The sequence below is a fragment of the Trichosurus vulpecula genome, chromosome 5, assembly GCF_011100635.1.
Source record: "Trichosurus vulpecula isolate mTriVul1 chromosome 5, mTriVul1.pri, whole genome shotgun sequence".
Taxonomy (NCBI): domain Eukaryota; kingdom Metazoa; phylum Chordata; class Mammalia; order Diprotodontia; family Phalangeridae; genus Trichosurus; species Trichosurus vulpecula.
In genome coordinates this window covers 290082763-290103927 of record NC_050577.1, presented here as the reverse complement: position 1 = coordinate 290103927, position 21165 = coordinate 290082763, and the positions used below count along the sequence as shown (strand labels likewise).

Genomic DNA, 21165 nt, shown 5'->3' with positions numbered 1-21165 from the left:
CACAACTCTTACAATAATAACTATGCTCATCTTTTGCCATCTTTGCCTATTTGCTGGGTACGAGGTAAAACTTCAGAATTGTTTTGAATTATATTGACCCTTTGACCCATTATCCATTGGAGAATGGCTTTTGATTTTATGTATTTATATTAACTGCCTATGTGTTTTGGATATCAGACCTTGATCAGAGCTATTGGATATAAGGATGTTTGTCCCATTCAACTGCATCCCTCCTTATCCTAATTGCACTAATTTTGTTCATGCACAGCTTGATAACATGTAATCAAAATTATCTATTTCATCTTTTGCTACTGTTTCTATCCCTTGTTTGGTTTAGAGTCCACCCCCAGAGCCATGAACGTTACATGATTGGCTTCTCTTCTAATTTTTTTTAACAGTATGATCTTTAATATTCATGTCAAATATCCATTTTGAATTTACTGTGTATAATAGTATAAGATTTGGTCTAAACCTAATTTCTATTATATTGCTTTCCAATTTTCCCAGCAACTCTTGCCAAATGAGCTTTATCCCCTAGTTAATATATGTTCCCAAGTTTATTAAAGGCTGGTTTATTAAGTTTGCTTATTTCTGATTCTTCCTCACCTAGTCTGTTCCACTGATCTGCTGCTTTATAATATAATTTGAGGTCTGGAAGTGACAGTCTCCCTTAATTACTACTTTTTTCATTATTCTCTTCTATATTCCAGATCTTGCACACTCCCAAATAAATGCTGTTTTTGTGTCTAGCTTTTGTGTACTCTGGCTTTTCAGAATGTTCTTTATTCCTTTAAGAAGCACTGATTGCGTAACCATATCTCTAAAGATACTCAGTGTGCCCTGGGAGACTGACTCCTGGATATTTTAAGTATTTTGTAGATTTTCTGAATGAAAATTCCCTCTCTATTACTGCGTCTTGAATTTTGTTATTATTATAGAAAAATACTCGTATTTTTCTTAACAATTATTCATTTAAAGCAAAGGAATTCTGTATGGAACTCTTGTGTAACATTTGGACTAATAACAGAAATAAGAACAAGAAAGTATCCATTCTCATCCGGTATAATGACTGAAGAAAAGACAAACCTAACAATTATAACCAAATGCAAAAAGGCTAAACTCCCCATACCTCTCAAAATGCGAGAGTCAAAGAACAAATCCAAAAAAAGGTTCCAACAACACCTACTTACAGGAAACCCATTTTATCCAGAAAGTTGTAAGAAGATTGAAAATGAAGTGCTAGTCTAAAAGTTACCACTCCACTAGCGAGGCATGAAAATTGGTAGTGGCACTGATGACAGTGGAGGGCATCCAATTTAAACCAAAAAGTATCGAGAAAAAAGAAAACGACTTCATTTCCAACATGTAAATACCTACTCTACGGCAGCACCAGACTAAGGCACTCGGAATACAAGGATGAAAAAGAATAATCATCTCTGCACCCAAAGGAGCTGATATTCTACAGAGGAAACACAATCAACATGTATGAGTAAATATAAAGTCTACAATGTGACTTCAAGAGAGAAAGCTCAGTAACAAGGAGAGATGAGGGTGACTGGACTAGCCAAGGTCTCATGGATCATGGCTCTCGAGCCAGAAGGGACCTTAACGGCCACTGGGTCCACCTCCTTGCTTTAAAGATGAAGCTAAGGGAGGCTAAGGAAGCCTCAAGTCTCCCAGGCGACCTTGGTGGCAGGACTCAGATTTGAACTTGGGTCCTTCAACTCCCAGGTCAGGACTTGCCACGGCTCAAGCTTTACTGTGGAGGGGGACACCCCAGGGGTATATCTGGAAATATATTTGGAAGTAAAATAGGATTTTGACAAGGTAGGGATGAAAAAGGAACACATTCCAGACACAGACTCAGGGTGCGCTGAGGGAAGAAGACTGAATTGTATTTCTAGGGAATAACAAATAGATTAGATAGAATAGGAGAGTATGTGAAGGGGAGAATCTGAAGAGAGCTGCTAAGGCAGGTGGGGGCCCAACTGGGGGGAGCTGAAAGGCCAAGCTGAGCATCTTGTCCCAGATGAGATATGGTGGCACGGACTAGAGGAGGAGGGTAGGTGGGATCAGGTCTGTATTTGGGAGCACTAATCCACACTGCTACTCAGAGGCTGGCCCGAGACCGGGAGCACGGAAAGAACCAGAAGGCTACTGCAGGTCTGGGGTTATACCAAAGAAGTGACTGAATACCCATGCCCTTTGGCCCAAAGACTCCACTACTGGGCTTATATACAAAGGAGACCATTGATGCCAAAATACTTACAGCAGCCCTTACTGTGACAGTAAGGAATAGCGAACATGGTAGGTGCCCATTGACTAGAGAACGGCTAAATGCACTGTGGTAAACGAATGTCATGGAATCCTTCTGTGACATATGACATGACAACAGTGAAGAATAGAGAGAGGCATGGAAGATCTACATGAACTGATGCAAGTCAAGTAAGCAGAGCCAAGAAAACCATAGACACAATGGCCACAACAGTGTACACGGAAAGAACACACACACATACACACACACACACACAATCATCACAAGCACAGCCTGAAAGAAAAGACACAAAATGTTCCCAGCCCACTCCTTCAGAGGTGACAGTCTATGAGTGTTGCTCATAGCACATGGTTTTGGATTTTCTCATGTACTGGTCAGTTGTGCTGATTTTTCTCTTTTCTATTTTTTGTCTTAAAAAAACCTATTTGTTAAATGAGATGACTTTCTGGAAGGGGAGAAATAATGGGGCAAATATGATGATGTAAAAAGAAAAACGAAAGCTCAATAAACACATAAAGAAAAGGTTACTGCGGTAGTCCAAGAGAGGTAATAAAGACCTGAACTAATGTGGTGGCTGTGGAAAAAGAAAACAAATGGATGCAAGAGATGCGGTAGAAGCAGAATCGATCAATGTGGCAATGGATTGAAGGTGGGTGATGAGGGAGAGGCGAGAGACAAGGCTGACTCCAAGTCTGCAAACCTCAGTGACTGCCAAGATCAATGGTGCTCTCAAAAGAAATGGGGATATTTGAAAGCCAGCTGGATTTAAGGAGAAAGATGGGTTATGTTTGGACATGCTGGGCTTGATACGGCTACCAGAAAACTGGATGATGCCTGCCAGGCACTAGCTAAAAGGTTCTCTACAAAGTGAGAGCAAGAACCGCATCGTTTAAAACAAACTGTATCAGCCTGTTGTTTTTATATCATCATCTTCATTTCCAAACTTGTCCTAAAACAGATTATTTAAAAAGGAGGGGAGAGAAACAGTTCAATCACACTAACCAACACATCAGCGAAGACTGTCATTATATACAGTCTCCCAATGATGGCGGGGGGTGGGGGTGGGGGGCTGGGCAGGAAGAGAACCTAGTAATTCCACAGCAAAGTTCCTAAGGAGAAAGCTCACAACCTTGGAGAACAGATTTTAATATGACAGCTCTAAAAGTGTAAAACTAGTATGTTGCACATACCATCTCCTCCAAATGAGCAGTGGTCAAAGGACATGAACCGACTATATACAAAAAGGAAATAGGAGCTGGTAGCAAATCACAAGAAAAGATCTTCAAACTGTAAATGTCATTTGATCTTCACACCTGCCTACTGAGATATTATTCCTGACTCACCTTTTTACATAAGGAAACTGAGGCAAAAGGGACTAAGTGGCTTGCCTAGGGTCACACAGCTTGCAAATATCTGAGGTGGGATTTGAACCCAGATCTTCCTGAAGCTAAATCTAGTCCTCTCCACTCTACCCAACTAGCTCTACAAACCAGTGAAGGTATTCTGATGGGACTTTACCCCAAAAACAATAAAAGAAGAAAAAAGGGACCTAAATGTACAAAAATAGTCATAGTTGTTCTACTAGTAATAGCAAAAAATTTAGAAATAATCTGTATGTCCAAAACTGAAGAATGGCTAAATCAGTTATAGATTATTAATGTAATGAATATTATAATGCCATAAAATTCTAAATATTAAGCATACAAGAACACAAAGGCCTACATAAAGAGACAAAAAATAAAATCAGCAGAATCAGAACTGTATCAATACACGTGTAGCCCTGACATAATGGAAATTGAGACTAGGTGTCAGAGTTAGGAAGAGCTGAGTTCCAGTCAAGAGTCAATCTAATAGGAATTAAGCATCTTCATTACAATCAAAGTTGTAATGGTCTTTAAAGAGCTATCTGGTCCAGTTAAGTCTCTAAGTTTCAGGCTCTCTTCTTCCATTCTTCCATGAGGTACTTCTCCCTCCACTGGCAGAGACAGCAGCCCCTCCAAGCCTTCTTATCGTCTATAATTATCAGTAATGTGCTTCTATACATCCTCCACAGGACTATCTACCTAACACACCAGAGATCTTTTATTCATTCTTTTCATACCATATGGATACCAGTACAGGGTCTGGGCTGTCCATTATCCCTCCCTCTTGCTATATGATCAGCCCATCTTGTTTTCCAATTATTCATAGTCTTTCACACCATGATGCATATGCATATTATCTTTAGAGTTTTGCCATAAGCTCCTTATACCTGCTACATGTCTTTCTACGGTCTTTTGGCTAACTGACAATTCTTCTGAGATGTATGTTTCAAAATCTGCAACCACAGTGCACCACTGGTATAAAATTGGTGTTTGGAGAAAAAAAACAGGTTTTTATGCAGACAGGATCTTAAGATCTCTGAAACAACCATTTCACAAATGCAAGCCAGCACAAGCTCTTCTCTTACTCAATTTTGGCTCACCATCTACCTACAGATTCAATCCAAGATATACTAGTGACTGACCAACTCAGTGGGCAGCTCCTACAGTGGCATATTACAATGGGGATAATGGGTGTTCTTCCATCCACTTGGGTTTTCCACTATGGATGGCCAGGCTGATATCTTTCAGATGCCTGTAAATCTCATTGAGGGGATGCTGTACCATACCATGTCTAATAGCTTCATCAGCTTCCTCCCAACTGTCAATTCCTTTTCACTCATACTATAACCACACTAGTCCACATCACTTTTTTCCCCAAGATTACTATAAAAGCCTAACTTCTTTACATCTGTTTTCATTTAGAGGGAGAATTCCAATGATGATTTGGAATGATTATTACATCAAATTACTGGCCAATTGATGAAGATCATATTAACAGGAAACTAGTGTTTGCACACACACACACACACACACACACACACACACACACACACGCACTTGACTTGAGCCTTCCAAGAAAGAGATCTTGTTCTTTAAATGGTTAGAGGCAATATTGTGCTGTAAGAAATGATGCTGTGAATACAGAGAAGCATGGAAAGCTTTTACGAACTGATGCAAACTGAAGTAAGCAAAGCCAAGAGCACAATACACACCCTAACACCAATTTAAGTGGGAAGAACAACAAGACACCAAACGACTAAAAGCAAATGTAACAAAATTACAAAGGTCAAATGGAAGTCAAATGAAGAGACAGGAGAAGACACCCCCAAACTACTTCTTTGTGGAGGTAGGAGGTGCACAAGTATGCACGTACTTTCAGACTTTCTCAATGTACTGATCAGTTGTCTAACTCCTCCCCCCCCCCCCCGCAAAAAAATGCTATTTGTCATATGGAGAGGGAAGAGGAAAAGGAGGAGAAAGGATACACATGAAATACCATGGTGATGTAAGAAACAGAAAACATCAATAAAGAAAAAAATTTTAAACGGCTAGAGGCAGAAATCCCTTTGGCGTCGTTGACAGCACGTCCCAGTGTTTAACTTTAGTGAAGAAGTCCTTCCTTATGGGCCATAAGCCTCTCTTCCCCTCCTCCTGGTTTTGGACCAAACCACTCTTTCATGAGGACATCTCAGTCCTTCCAGGCATTTGTAAGATTTCAGGCCAAGATGTGCAGGGTGTTTGATAAATGACACCACATGTTCAGAAAACAGAGTTAATGCCCAAAAGAACTAAACACTTCCTCCACTTGGTCATCAAACTACAATGATGATAACCAACTCCAAAGGCCAAAGTCCTGCTTTACAACCTAGTTAGCTATCAATTGAGTGAGAGTTACAAATAAACGGAGAGGATTGCTATGGAAACTTCAGGAACATGCCCAACTATTTTACCTTGCAGACATAATTTAGACATCTAAAAACTAGTTTTATGTGGGACCCTTTGTACTCCAGATACCTCAAATCATTTTGCCTCACTAATGAGTTAAAAACTCATGCAATAACAGACAGATGAAGACTCGGCATTACCACCCTATTATCAACAAAAGCTTGCACACAACCTGGGGATTTACTGTAAGAAAAATAAGGGATGACAATTTGTGATTCATCTTTAAAAAAATCAATTCATTTCCTCAACTGTTCAATTTGACCATGCCAAGGTGAACATACAAGTGCACATAAAGCAATTAAATAAACCCTTAGTAGAAAACCAATGCAATAATTCTATGTATTTATATACCTTCGTTGATCTGAAAGAAAATTTCAAAAAGTGCTAGCACTGTTACAACAAGGTCACTAGGGAGCTCCCTTTCTGCATGGTAGCCACAAAGGAGGCAGCCCTAAAAAGAAAAGGATAATATGCAAATTGATAGCAGTGACTTGACAAATATTAAATAGATGAAGGGTAAAAGGTCCCCATTTTCCTGTTCCTTAGAAACAGGGATCTCAGTCTTCTTTTAAAATTGATTACTCTGAATCTGTCACTGCAAAAACAAAACAAGACCTGTACTCTGTTATCATTTGTAATAAGATGTTTTCCTTTGAAAACTAAAAATGGGCCCTAATTTTACTACCAGAAAGGTTTCTCTAAACTTCAAATTTATTCTACTACATCAAAAAACCCTGAAGATTAGAGACGTCACAGTACAAATGCTGAGCACACAAAGGGAACATCGAAAAGATTTCTGGATGAGAACTTAGTCATGACTCAAGTCACAGCTGATTTAGGACTCAAAGCTTGGTCAGGCATACACATGCAGCACCAAGGATTCTCTCATTCTATCCCTTTCAGTAAACTGTTGAAACAACCTGCTGACCTCAGACTCACTCAACAGGGAAAGGATCATAAAGAAATCTCTCATATCTCTTTCAAGCTTATGTTTCGTTGGTGTCTTCTCCATCCTGTATCTGGTAGCAATTGAAAGGAGAGTCTAAGAGCTTGCCCTACAACCACTGCCCAACCAGTCCTCCATTTCCACATCTATATGATGAGGACGTGGGACTGGGTGATCTCTAAGGGCCTTTCTATCCTGAATGCCCTATGATGAGGTACTTGGCCTAGTAAACTGTAGCGGACTTCACGTAGGTCTTTTTAACTGAACTCTAACAAATGCTCTGGGACCCCCAAGAAGTTGGAACAGCTTCTACTCATGTCTGCTATGGAGAAAAAGGAGGATTCTTTTAGTTTAGGCACCAGCTTCCACAACTCGGGTCACTTCCAAATATTTTTGGATCCAGAGCTGCATAATTATTTAAGATTAAGCTAGCCCCCTTGAGGAATGAGAAACAAAGTTATCGTATACCAATGCACCTAAAGACCTGGTAATTCACTAGCCTGCCTTGTGCAGGGGGTCTCTTCAGAAGGAATAGAGCTGCTTTAGCTCAAATTTTACCTGGACCTTTTTCTTCCCATGTGTGACTCTATAGATGTGCAATGACATCCTTAAAATGTTAAATCCCAGCCATGAAAAGGTGCATACCTGTGACACAAATGTTTCATTTTATAGGGGGAAAACTATGGTACCTGATCGATATTGGTGTCAGTTACGCACATTAATACCAGATGCGGGGATACAAGGGGGAAATGCAAGCAATGTAAAAACAAAAGTTATCAATAAAAACTTATTTTAAAAATAAGAATGTATGTACACATACACACGCTCACTTTAATTTCTTTCTGTCTACACCCATCAATGGAATGGGTCTGATGTGTGAGCATGTGGTGCCCTCTCCTGGACATCAAACTGCACCAGATTAGTTACAGAATTTCACTGAGTTTTAAGGAAAAGTCAGGCTATGCTGGCTTTGAGAAACATACACTGAGAAGGGAGACATAAAATTGTGGTTAGTCTTGCTGAAATGGGGGAAGCTTTGCGGAAATGAAGTTTCTTAAATTTCTATTAAGTAGTCAAACATGGACATTTCCAAGGTCTGTGATCGGGTCCTACAGTTTACAAAGGACTTCTGCACATACTCCTTTACTTGCTCCTCATCACAAGGACACTCCCCAAGGTCTACAGAGGTATTACTACCTAGAGGGTTAGGATTACTAGTCAGAGAGCCAAGACCGGAGCCTAACTCTAGGGCCTGCTTACAGCTTTCTAAAACAAGCTCATAGAAGCAGGACAGATTTTCTTCCAAGGGAGAACTATTCACGGTCATCTGAGTTCACTGACCCATTTTCCCAATTTGTCCTCCCAGGAAATTCTTTGTAACATAATGCCCTCATGATACATCCTGAGTACATTTCCTTGTTCTCCCCACAGTGGACACATGAAAAAGACAATCACAATATTCTGTCCTAAATAACGACACCCCATAGCCTCTGAGCACTGAATTTTTAACGGAGGAAAAAATTTTTAGTTCCAATTTTGTTTTGACCAACCAAAATGCCTTGAAGTGCTTTTCCAAGGTAGCAGCAAAGCAAGGATTATTAATCTCTGTGTCATGGATGCTTTTGGAAGTCTGGTAGAGTCTATGGACTTCTCAAAATGTTTTTAAATGCATAAAATAAAATACATACGATTAACAAAGAAAGCCAATTATATTGAAATACAGTTACCAAAATGTAAAAAAAAAAATCCCAAATCCACAGACCCGAGGTTAACAAACCCTGACTTAGAGGCAAGAACAGTAAGTCAGAACCAAGGAGACAAGAAATTTCCATTCGCTAACTTTCATCATACAGACAGCACTTTGGATGAAGAATGGAGTCATGGGAAGAGTAGATGCTGCTTCTCCACCCCAAGGTGCAGCCCCTCTCCCAAGCCAACTCTCCCCGATGGCCAGCTCAGAGCCCAATCTCCTTTCTTTGACCTCCTTTCTTCCTTCTCCAGAGGATCAGTTACACACAGCCCATGCTATCCCCCACCCCCCCTTCTCTCACCATTCACAGTTCAGTTACTTCCACCTCAGGCATTCTCTTTTTCTCATATAGGCAAATCCCTGTTAATCCTCTCCCTTTCTTCCCTCTGTCTTCCTTTCTTTGTTCCATTTGTGGGCCAAAAAATAACCTTAATTGTGGCTGATAAAAGCGAGAGTAGTGTTAGTGATACACTGGTAGCAAGGGAAAGGCAAGCCACAAATTTCAAAACGAAATCAGAGATAGGAACCAGTGCAATCAACCTTGAGAGCCCGTGACCCAGGATTTCAATTAAGAAACCCACCTCCCTCCTCAGCTTCCTTCAGCTGTTCTCCCTCAAGCACCAGCGCTCAAGGAGCCCATCTCCATTTCTTTTCTCCTTTTCCCCTCCTTATTTAGTTGCTCACATGCTACAGTCCTCCCCTGCTGCTGTCCTGGTACAGAGTTTCAGAGGCAAGGCCACAAAGCCTGAACTCGGGCAGGTGCTTCCAAGGAGGCCAGTCAGAGGTCCAAGGAGGGTGACACTCAGTACCAGGGGATAAAGCCTTTGTCAAAGCGCCTTGGGAAACAACATATACAAGGATGGAGGGCTTGGGTTCTGTAACACACTGGCCACACAGGTCAAACCCCACATCTTCTAAACAGCTTCGTTTTCTCTTTTGCATTTTAAATTAGAAATGTGTGGTGCTCTTTTTTTGGCCACGATACAAGTTCATGGACTCCAGTACCTATGAAGCTAAAGGATTTGGGGGCTACTAGGAAGTTGCCACCCTTTGTTGATAAGGCAGAGACAACAGTAGGGAGGAGATGCTGGCAGGAAAGGGCCCTGGCCTTGCAGCCCAGCTCTGACACTTACCGACCCTGGTAGGCCCCTCATCAGGCCTCAGCTTCCTCTTCAGTCAAACAGAACTAACACTTAGCTACCTCCCAAGGACACAACAAGGAGAGCATTCTGCACACCCTGCCTGGATCTCAGACACAGTTTTCTCATCCAAGACTTCTCTACACTGAGAAATCATGGATCCCATTCCTATCCCTATCCCTAAAGCAGGACAGACACTAAGATTCTCATCAGGTCACATCCAAGGGAAAGCATATCCCCATGTTCCAAAAACTCATTTACAAACAAACTTTAAGAAAAACTATTTTTTCACTGGGCACTGCCCCTGCCCCATACCTCCCTGAAGCCTGAATCCCACTAAACCCATGCCCTGGGACACAGGGCCCTGGCCCACCAGAGAATAATCTGCTCTTTCAGACTCAGCTCAACAGGCCACCCTTCACACCAGGGCTAACATGCCTCATTGTTGATGCCGAGTGTGACTTTCCCCATCACCACACCAGGAGAGAGCCTGGCTCTCCTCAGCTCCAACTCCGAGGGTGCTGTTTGCCTTGGGTGGACAGAAAGGGAGGCCATGAGAACTGCTAACCACACCAAGGAGGAAGCTTCATGCAGCAGGCACAGCCTGTGGGGAGGGAGAACCACAGGGGAGGCTTTCAATGAGACAATCTCTATTCTACCTTAAAGATGATCACGATGGGAATGTCTTCAGACAAGGTGTTGTGTCGTAGGTAAAACCGGCCCTGCTTCACAGCAATGTTGGTCCTGCTTTTCTTCTCATGGGTTGAACTGCAAGGAAACAAGGTATTAAAATGCACTCATGCCTAGGAGAAATCACTCCATTTGTGTATCTTGGAAAACGTTCATGTTAGTAGCTAGACGTAACGGTAGAGAACAAGAGAGCGTGGGGTAACTTCCAGGTGTCACCTCCTCCATCTAGTAAATCTTAGCTTCTTCCCCTGATCCCCACACTCCCAGACATTCTCCAAGTACTTCCTACATTTACCCACTGCTCTTTACTTTGGCTGGAGCAGTTCTGGGGCATCTTCTGCCTAACTTCTCTTCTACTCACACCACTTAAGCACCACGATTTAGGCCTGACCTGCCCAGAAATGAAAGACCTGTGGTGAGAGCCCCCCAAAATCTTCACAAATGGGTGCTGACTAAAGCTAGGACTCCCAGATTTAGGGCTACAAAGATCTGGGTGATTCTCCAGCTCAATCCCTTTATTTTACAAACAGGGAGGCCAAGGCCCAAACAGAGAAAATTACTTGCCCTGACTAAGCAGAATGGCAAAGGCAAGATGAGAACTCATCTTCTGAACCCAAATCCAACAGCGCTCTTTTGAAAACACTCTGCTGAATCGCAAATGACTAACAACACACCAGGTTCTAAATCTGCATGTTTAAAACGCTGGCAAAGCAAACACCTCCAGTCTTTAGTCAAGGAAAGGCCAAAGGGCACAGGAGCCAGCAGGAGGCACAGAGATTCAAGTCCTGAGCCCGTCAGTCAGAAAGTCCCTCCTCTAATCAATATTTATGTTTTCTAAAATCTTCTAGGTCCCTCCAACATGAGCTGGTCCCTAAGTGTGCATGCCCTAAACCATCAAAGCTCTATGGCCTTTCACACCACATCTCATATACCTTTAAATGAATTCAATTTTATACTGTGATCCCTGATGATAAATTCTGATGCAGAGCAAATAGAGACAAACATCTGTATTCTTTGTATGGTATTTCTGTTGTTGTTCGGTAGTTTTTCAATTGGGTCCAATTCTCCACGACCCCATCTGAGGTTTTCTTGGCAGAGATACTAGAGCAGTTTGCCATTTCCTTCTCCAGCTCATTTTACATCAGAGAAAACTGAGGAAAGCAGAGTGAGGTGACTTGCTCAAGGTCACACAGCTAGAAAGTGTCTGAAGTCAGATTTGAACTCACGAGGATGAGTCTTCCTGACTCGAGGCCTGCATTCCATCCACTGAGCCAACTAGATGCCACTCTTTTCACTGCATAACATCCAGGAAGTATGGGCTACATCTAAACCAAACATGGATATTCTAATGAACACAATCTATAAGGAAGGATCACCAATGTTTCCTAGAAAGTGGGAAGACTCTGAAGACTTTCCTTACCTCGTGACGGAGGCCCCAACAGTGCCTTTTCTGTCAGCTTCCACAATGATTCTGTTTTTTGATAACTGCTCTTGAATTAAAATGACCTTCTCCACTCCTTTGACGATGAAGTATCCACCTGCTCCAAAAAGACAAGGTTAACCCCTCTGTTCGTCCCCCTCACAAAGGCGCTGTCTAGACAGGAGAGGCCGAGCGCTCCGAGGTCCATCTGTTGGCTACACTGTGTGTCCAAGTCACCTCATCAACGATGGTCAACGTGTCAGCATGGTACACAGCAGAGACCTGGCGGATATGCCACCATGACTGAGGACTGAGCTTGCTCAGACACCCCCTCAGGGTCACACACACATCAGGGCCCAGATGCACTGGAGCCGGCTTTCTGAGCAGCAGCTCTAGGAAGAGTAACAGCAAAGACAACCAGCTCCCCACTCAATCGTCCAGCACTTTTCAGAGCAGAACAAGACGGTGCTCCCTGATGGGATTTAATGCCATATTCACCTTCGACATCATGATGTCACTAGAGTTCTGACCTAATGACACCTACTCAACAGCATTTCCTGCCAACATCTTTGGGGATTCTGCATCAATGCATCCAAATAGGAACAAGATGAAGGCAATCATAGAAAGAAGATTAATCAATTAAAAAGGGCTAAATGAATTAAGAGAAAGTCTAAAAATGTTGAGTCTGAGACATTAAAAAACCAAACACCACCACCTCCCCTGAAAAGGACATAGAATCTTAACACCATGTCCCTTTAGAGAATGTCAACACCTTTCTTCATCTCAGCTGTATTTTGAAATGGTTTCTAGTCCATCTATTTAACATTTTTTCAATCTACGCTAAGAAAAAAATGCTTTTTGTGGGATTGCTTTTTGTTTTGTCTAAGCACACCAAAAGATAAAGAAAAGGGACTGAGAATAAACATCTGGGTCACTAAAATTGTACTCACAAAGGAAAAAAAACTGCAGATCAAGCCGTTAAGATTTTTGTGCTAAAAGAGTAAATACATACTGGGCCAATCTTCAAAATATGGTGGATGTATATAATATCACTCAATAAGTGACATATGGAGATTAATAGTGTACGGTAAACTGGAAAGCTTCAGGTTTGAGGTTCTTGCAGAAAATACATTACACTTTTTTGAAAGCTGGACAACATCTCACACTCCTGCAAATTGGCAAAGACGACAAAAGGGGGGAATGGGCAACGCTGGAAGGTGTGTGAGAAGACAGGCACACTAATGCACTGCTGGTGGAGCTAAGGACCAGTACAACCGTTTTGGAAAGGAATTTGGAATTATGCAAATAAAGTGACTGAAATATCCACGCCCTGGGACCCACAGACTCCACTGGGCACATACACCAAGGAGGTCCTGGATACCAAACTATTTATAACAGCACTTGCAAAGAACTGGAAACAGGAAACAGAAACTGGAATGCCCTTCAATTGGGGAATGGCTGAACAAAACTGAGCTATAAGAATGTCTTGTAATCTTATTGGCAATAAGAAATGATGAGTGCTCGGAATGTAGAAAGATCTCCCTGAATCAATGCAGGATGAAGTAAGCAGAGCCAAGAAAACAGCAAACACAATGGCGACAACAACGCAGATGGAAAGAACAACCCTTCTTGCCGCCCCCCCACAAACACAAACATACACACTCACACACTCTCTCTCTCACACACACACACACACACACACACACACACACACACTCTCTCTCTCTCTCTCTCATTCCTATCCCACCCCTTTGCAGAGGCAGGATTCAACTATTGCTGTACATATTTTCAGACTTCTCTGATGTATTAATTAGTTTTATTAATTGTTTCCTCTTCCTTTTCTTATCTTTTCTGTCATTAAAAAACAGTATTTGTTATGTGGAGTGGTGATGTAATATAACAAGAGATATCAATAAAAATTATTTTAAAAGAAAAGAAAAAATTGGAATAGCAATGGGGGGGGTGGGAGGCAAAGCAGGGAATGACACCATACCTGGATCTAAGGGGCATTCGTTGAGTTTGGCAAACTCGGCCGGAGTTTTCCCCGTGAGGACACAGTTCGAGCTCCGAAGCATAATGGGCATTCTATTTTCAGAAAAGAAAAGACTATCACACCACATATGGATTATTTGCAAAATACAATAATTCTCAAAGACAAATGACCATGAGATTGAGACCAAATAAAAAATCAACTTCTTAAACAACTTCAAAATCACTATTTAAAAATTCCAAGATGCCCTTCATCAAAACAGAAATGAAAATCCTTTCTCTCTTTGTTCTAATCCATAATACAGGCTTTACTCTCTTCAGAAGAGTGTGTCAAATATTCAATGTTTTCTGAAATAGTGCAATTAAGTATTTATTGAAATATCCTGAAATAGGCCCAGAATATTTGCAAAAGTCTTCAGCTAAAGTGAATACAGCTTCTGCCTTAATTCTGTTTTCTCATTTTCCTGGATTGCTGGGGGGAGAAGGGGAAAGTAATATCTACATAAGCAAGGAGTATTATCCCACAAAGAGATTCCAACTCCACCCCAAAAAATAGGATTCTTTGCACAAAGAAAGGCAGACCAGATATAAAAAAAAAAAACACACACACACAAAAATACAACCCAAAGTTCTCTATCGTTACCCATTCCCTGATTAACACGGAAATACATATAACAATCATCTTAGCTGTGGTTCTGGCCTTTGGGGAAGCCAGTCCTGAGCTCACTCCCCCTTAGGATGCTTCTCACAGCACATGGATAGGCCCAATTTGGGGCACAGCTACTCTTACTTGCTGACACCACAGCCAACAAGCCAGGACTGCTGGAAACATTTTCTTGTCCTTGTATCTTATATCAAAGAACAGTCCCATAAATTGCCTGGGTCAAACTGACCACCTCCCACATACATGATCATTTTAATCCAAGGGACATCAAACGTTGCAAGGAAATGCTGTTTGTCTAGGGGCGCCATCAAGAGACTCTCATGTGCCTAAAGAACAGTTCGGCCTATGTCAGCCATTTGACAAGCATTTATTAAGTGCCACCTGGGTATAGTATCGAAGAGGTAAAGTCCTGAGGAGAGTAAGTCAGGTGCACAGACCAAATGGCAGAGCAGCAGCTCTCCTCACCATACTGGCACCTACCCTCCCCTTCCCAATGGGCTTTCCTGGCTTTCAGTCGCCAACTCCGCTGTCTCCTCCCTGTTTTCAGAAGCGTTCTGCCTGGATCACCATTGGCGAGGGGCAAAGTCACCCAGAAAGACAGAGATGTCCTTGGCATGTACCAGACGCAGCCAAGCTCTCACTTCAGTTCCAAAAAGCACTTCCGACTAAGTCTGTTCTTTTTATTGTAAAATTTGTCATAAAATGGGGTGGAGAACAAGGAAAATCCAACCCTTCTCTCTCAGGGTAATTATATGCACATCTCTCCAAATACCACCCAAAGCACTGGAATGGGAAACAGGAGGGCCAACCTAAGAACCCAGCGCCATGACCAAAGCTGACTCTTCCCTATTTCCACTGACATCCTGCAGAAGAGCTCCTGGACGTTCCTAGCTTGAGGAAGAAAGCCTATAAAGAGAACGATGATGATGGTGGTAACAGGAGCTTCCCTACCCTGGCTTCTAAATAACCTAGCTTGAGGCACCAGGCTACCTGACAGCTAAGAACTACATTAGGAGAGTAAGGAAAAGCTCATAGCAAAAAAAAAACAACATAAAGCAGTCTTCTGGCAAGAAGGCTAGCCTCAGGAAATGTTCTCAAAAGGCTTGTGTTACCTCGTTAATGCCAAGAACAGGTTAGAAGAAAGAATCTTTGTTAACTTTCCACCTGTCATTTCAAATTTAGAACCACAGGAAATGTGTGTGTGCGCGCGCACACACACACACACACACACACACTCTCCCTCTCTCTCTCTCTCTCTCTCTTTCACTTTTCTCACCTGCCAATGGGTAAAGCATTCCGAATAATCCTCTGGCTGCCCCGGGTATACTCGATATCCACCGTAATGGGAGCTGAGTATGTCATGTCTCGCAAACGGCACTGCAACAGAAAGGCAGAGACCTGCATCACAGACTCTCTCAGTGAAGGGAAGGCCCGATTGTGGCACCTTGTGTCCAGAGCCTCTCTACTACAAGAAGGGAACTCGCATTTCATTTATTTGCATCAATCCCATGCTAACCCGCTGACCTGCTGCCTTGCTCTTACCCTGACCCTGAAGTTAGAACAAGTCCAGTGAACACCATCCCCACAGCACAGCTGGGCCCTGGCAGCCCAACAATGGAGCAGAAAACCAGAAGCCTGCTGGTTTTTCTTTGCAACCCTCTGTAGTGATGGTGGGCACCACTAAACCCATCGAAGATGGCTTTCCCACCCATTACCCTATAGGTCTTCCTACTCTAACATGTTGTTTGCAAATTGAAGTCATAGAATATGATTCATTTAGCAATGCTGGGAAATACGGGGACTCACGAGAGGCCAAATAATCAAGAACTGAATTGTGGGATAAAGAAGAGAGAAAGCAGTCGTCCTATTGAATACACCATGCTAGGAGTCTACAATAACATCACATAGCCTGGCAGAAGTTCCAGATAAGACAACCAAGAAACAAGCCTGTCCATCTCATGAAGCTGAGAATCCCACATCCTCGTAACAGATGCAGACTCAGCTTTCTCCAAACACTCCAACCCACAGGGTTCTGTCTTTGAACCAAGTGAAATTACAGTCCATGCCAAAGAAGTGGGCCATAAAGCACTCTGCTTCACGTGTTTTCACTGTTTCCATAACCAGATTATTAGAGAGGGAACAAGGATCGCGTTCTATGTGTCTCTGGCTGCATTAAAACACCCCAGCAAAGTACCAAGACACAGCAGAGAGCTGATAAACAGTTGGTAACAGCTCCAAGAACAGGTTTTTAAATAATGTCATTTTTAAATCTAAACTCTTTATCTTAAATGTGGTCCTAGTTAGCTGCTTATGCTGCTGGGTTCAATAAATGTCATGATCTAATGCCCTTTGGCTATTTAATAGCATTTTCAGGATCTCCTTCCCCTGCTGGATAGTTTAACTTTTTTTGCTGCAAACCAGAAATAAGGGCAGTAAATCATTTTCAGTCTGAGGCACCTCACAGACAGAACCACTAGGTGGAGAACTTTTAGGGGAAGAACAGGAGCTGTCCCCAGCCAACAACCATTTTCAAACTCGTGACTTACTTAGCTTGCACCCAGGCATTAATGGGTACACAAAATCAGTTTAACACATCATCGCTGACCACAGGAAACTGAAGAGAGTCAAAGTAGGTCGCAGGACTCCATGACTTCTCAAGTGTCCCTTTTAGCTCTAATAATGAGACATGTACATGAGAATCGGAAAAAACTACCAGGAAAAATTCAGCAGGAGATCCTGTACAATGTTAATTCCTTGAAGCCTTTCCACAGGAAAAGTTTGGTTCCAATGTAAGACAGTCTGCCCTTAAGAGCCAGAATGGGAGGCAGAGAACAGCAGAGAAATGCATGGAATGGTCACATCACCATGAGCCAAGCTGATACAAAAAGGGTGTGAAGAGATGGCTATGTGCTGGGCCCTCTGCAATGGGAGGGGCAGCATGATGGAGACAACCCGGGGTTGTGGCTGCTGGATGCCTTGGTACCAGGGAGGCTCTGGAGCTCGGAGCTGCAGCAGCCTAGGCTAAATCAGGGGGCTGCATCAACATGGTAAGCACCCAGAAAGGGCACCAGGTCATCCAGGCTGGGAAGCAAGGCAAGGCTTCTGCCCCCTGAGTAGTCCCTGAATTCCTAGGCTGGGCAAGATGGGGAGATCCAATCTTTAAAAAAGAAAGATCAGACAAACCATGGGACTTAGCAGTCCTTAGCAGAAGGTCTGGCCTCAAGCCCTGGAACAAATACTTCCTAGTCATGTGACTTTGGCCTATCAAATAAGACAGAAATACTCTCTCTGCACTTTACGGGTTTATGAGGAAAGTATTATGTTACCTGTAATTCTACACAAACGCAAGCTATAACTATAGGCCCATGAAGCCAAAGCTTGGAACTAAGAATTCAAACGGCATGTGTTCAAAGAGAAGGGAAAAGGACAGTTTGGCTGGAGTGGGAGTCACAGTAAAGAATAACAGGAGACAGGCCTAGACCAGATCACAGAGGGTCGGCAGTGAGAGGCCTTACCCTGGAGACCACCCAGGGACCCCAGAGGTTTCCCACGAGGGAGGTGATACTCAATTCCGTTCCACAAACATTCAGTGTGAGGCCCGTGCTTATCCAAAGAGAAAAATGAGCCTCTGCCCTCAAGAAGCTTAAATTCTGCTGGGAATGAAGACATAACACAGATGAAGCAGACGATAGCTTTGCGTGGCTCTCCCATTCCTTTATCCATATACACAAATGCACAGAGTGATGACAGCCAGCTTTGTCTCAAGGTACCCAGCAAAATTCACTCGGCCTGCTTCCTGCTGGCTCTGGCACCCCTGGGTGCAGGACCGATGCTATATCTCACTGCCCCAGATTCGATTCCTTATGAGAAAGGAGTCATGGGATCACAGATCTCTTACTGGGAGGGTCTTAGCCCCGACAACTAGGTGATCTGCCAAAAGCCATGTATATGGCAAATGGGCAAGGGAGAAGTTGAACGTAGGGCCTCTGACTCCACATCCAAAATAACTAATGTTTTAGAATATTAGTCATATGGTGATATACAAGATGGACTAGGGAGGGAGAGACCAAAGGCAGGGAGATCTCTGAGGAAGAAGCTCACAGAATAATCCAGGTGTGAAAGAAGGATTTCAGAAGCAGAAATGGACAAGAGATAAGATGGAGAGATTTTGTAAAACATGACCTCCTGGAAGGCAGGACCAGCTGCACTTTCTCTCTACCTTCTGGCCCTAACCCAGGGCTCTGCACGTAGCCCAGGCTTAATTACTGAATTTGTTGGACTGACTGGGTAACTCGCTGGAAACAGAGCAAGGAAAAGGAAGAGTCAAAGACAGACATGGGCTATGGAGAGGAAGGTAATGACGAGGGCAGACAGAAGAAAGCTGGGGAAGGAGCACTGGTGATCATGGAAGGGAGATAAGGGACGATTGGGAATCCTCTGAGTCTAAGGTGACAGTGGCCCATTAAGGGATGTCCCAGAGGTAGCAAGATATGAGACCAAAGCTTGATGAAAGACCAGGGCCATAGAGGGGTCTAAAATGAGGAAGCAAGATGGCTTCATCATGGGACAGGGTAGAGAGCAAAGAAAAAGCCAAAGACAGAACCTTGAAGAAGGATGGTTGCTCCATAGTTAGCAAATGGGATTAGAAAGAAAGGAGAACAAAACAAAGCCATCTGAGAGGAAGAAGAGGAATGTACCAGTCAGTGTCAAATGCCAGAGAACCACAGAATGGAATGAAGACAAGCAAAGAGACAACTGATGTGGAAATGAGGTCACTGGTGATGAGGGAATAGCTTTCAGGAATAAATCACATTTATGTGCTTTATGGCTTATACAGAATTTCCTCACAGTCCACACCGCACCCCCCCCCACACACACACACCTCTATCCCCCAGGGAATTAGATAGCACTGATATCACTATCCCCCTAAAACAGGCCCATCTTAGCCCAGATCTGCCCTGCCCTTTGCCACTGCTGACCCCTCTCACTACTCTCTCTCACCATCCCAGGGCATCCCTACAAATGACTAATCGGTACCTTTTTCACCTTCTGTAAGTTCCTGCCCCTTTGCCTTCCTCCATTTTTGACAAGTACTAACCCCTCCATGGGAGCTCCCTTGGCTTCCTCAGAACTCAACATATCTTAGCTGAGCTCATCTTGAGGTCCTTTCACCAGCACTGACCTGGGCCCTGCACTCCCAGGCTATTCCCATCTGCCCCAATCAAGCACAGAGAGCAATTTGGGCCTTAATGCCCACTCCAGTCATCATCCTCTTCTTCCTCCTTCCTTTCCTTGCTGAGATGCCCAAAGTGGAGGACTCTAGCTATTTCCCCAACCTCTGCCATCTGGCACCTCCCCCACTGCCACTTCCCTGAGATGGCAACATGAAGCAAGGACAGCAGAGAAGGTGGAAGAAAAAGACCTGGGACCAATGCTCCCCTCAAACCTAACCCCAGAGCCCGGGCAAGTCATCCAGACACTGGCTTTGACGTAAAAGAGCAAGAACCAACCCCAGGGATAAGCAAGGTTAAGAAGTGATAGGCAGGAGGTCAAGGAGAGGAGGCCAATTACCCTTTGACCCAGGAATACCACTTCTAGGTCTATATCCCAAAGAGATCATAAAAACACGAAAAGAGCTCACGTGTACGAAAGTATTTAGAGCAGCTCTTTTTGTGATAGCCAAGAATTGAAAATTGAGGGGATGGCCATCAGTTGGGGAATGGCTGAACAAATTGTGGAATATGAATGTAATGGAATACTATTGTGCTATAAGAAATGAGGAGCAGGTGGACTTTGGGAAAACCTCGAAAGACCTATATGAACTGATGCTGAGTGAAGCGAGCAGAACCAGGAGAACATTGCACACAGTAACAGCCACGTTATGCAATGACTGACTTTGATAAACTTAGCTCTTCTCAGCAATGCAAAGATCTAGGACAACTCCCAAGGATTCATAATAGAAAATGCTGACCACATCCAGAAAAAGAACTGTGGAGTCTGAATGCAGATCGAAGCATGCCATGGGCTCTCTTTTTGTTTCTTCTTTCTCGTGGTTTCTCTCATTGGTTCTAATTCTTCTTTACAACGTGACTAATGTAAAAATATGTTTAATATGAATGTATACAGAGAACCTGTATCAGAGGGTCTTGGGGTGCAGGAGGGGAGGGATGGGGAGAAATTTGGATCTCAAAACTTTATGGAAGTGAATGGTTCAAACTAAAAATAAATAAATAAATTTTTAAAATTAAAAAAAGAAAAAAGGAGAGGAGGCCAAGGAAAGTGAGGGGAGCAATGAAGGAGCCAGGAGCCAGGGATGGGGTCTAAGTGTGTCAAAGGGAGACAAATGGGCGGGGGGGAGGGAGGGAGGGAGGGGGCGACACCATTTTCAGGTCCCAGGTTTCAATGAATGATTGAATATGAATCATTATATCACATGATGGACCAAATAACCCAATGTCACCTGAAGCTCTGAGGGGGTTGAGG

The 21165-nt window shown here is 43.1% G+C and overlaps 1 protein-coding gene across 2 annotated transcripts in view; it reads right to left on the bottom strand.

Annotated features, from left to right (window-relative positions):
* Positions 1-21165, bottom strand: part of POLR3B (RNA polymerase III subunit B) — a 138752-nt gene that overhangs the window by 110467 nt on the left and 7120 nt on the right. For both annotated transcript variants that reach the window (XM_036760385.1, XM_036760386.1), the window contains 4 exons: positions 15959-16059; positions 14023-14114; positions 12030-12147; positions 10579-10687 (listed from right to left, as the gene is read on the bottom strand). In XM_036760385.1, coding sequence (XP_036616280.1) covers positions 10579-10687; positions 12030-12147; positions 14023-14114; positions 15959-16059 — 420 coding nt within the window. The remainder of the gene's footprint in view (positions 1-10578; positions 10688-12029; positions 12148-14022; positions 14115-15958; positions 16060-21165) is intronic.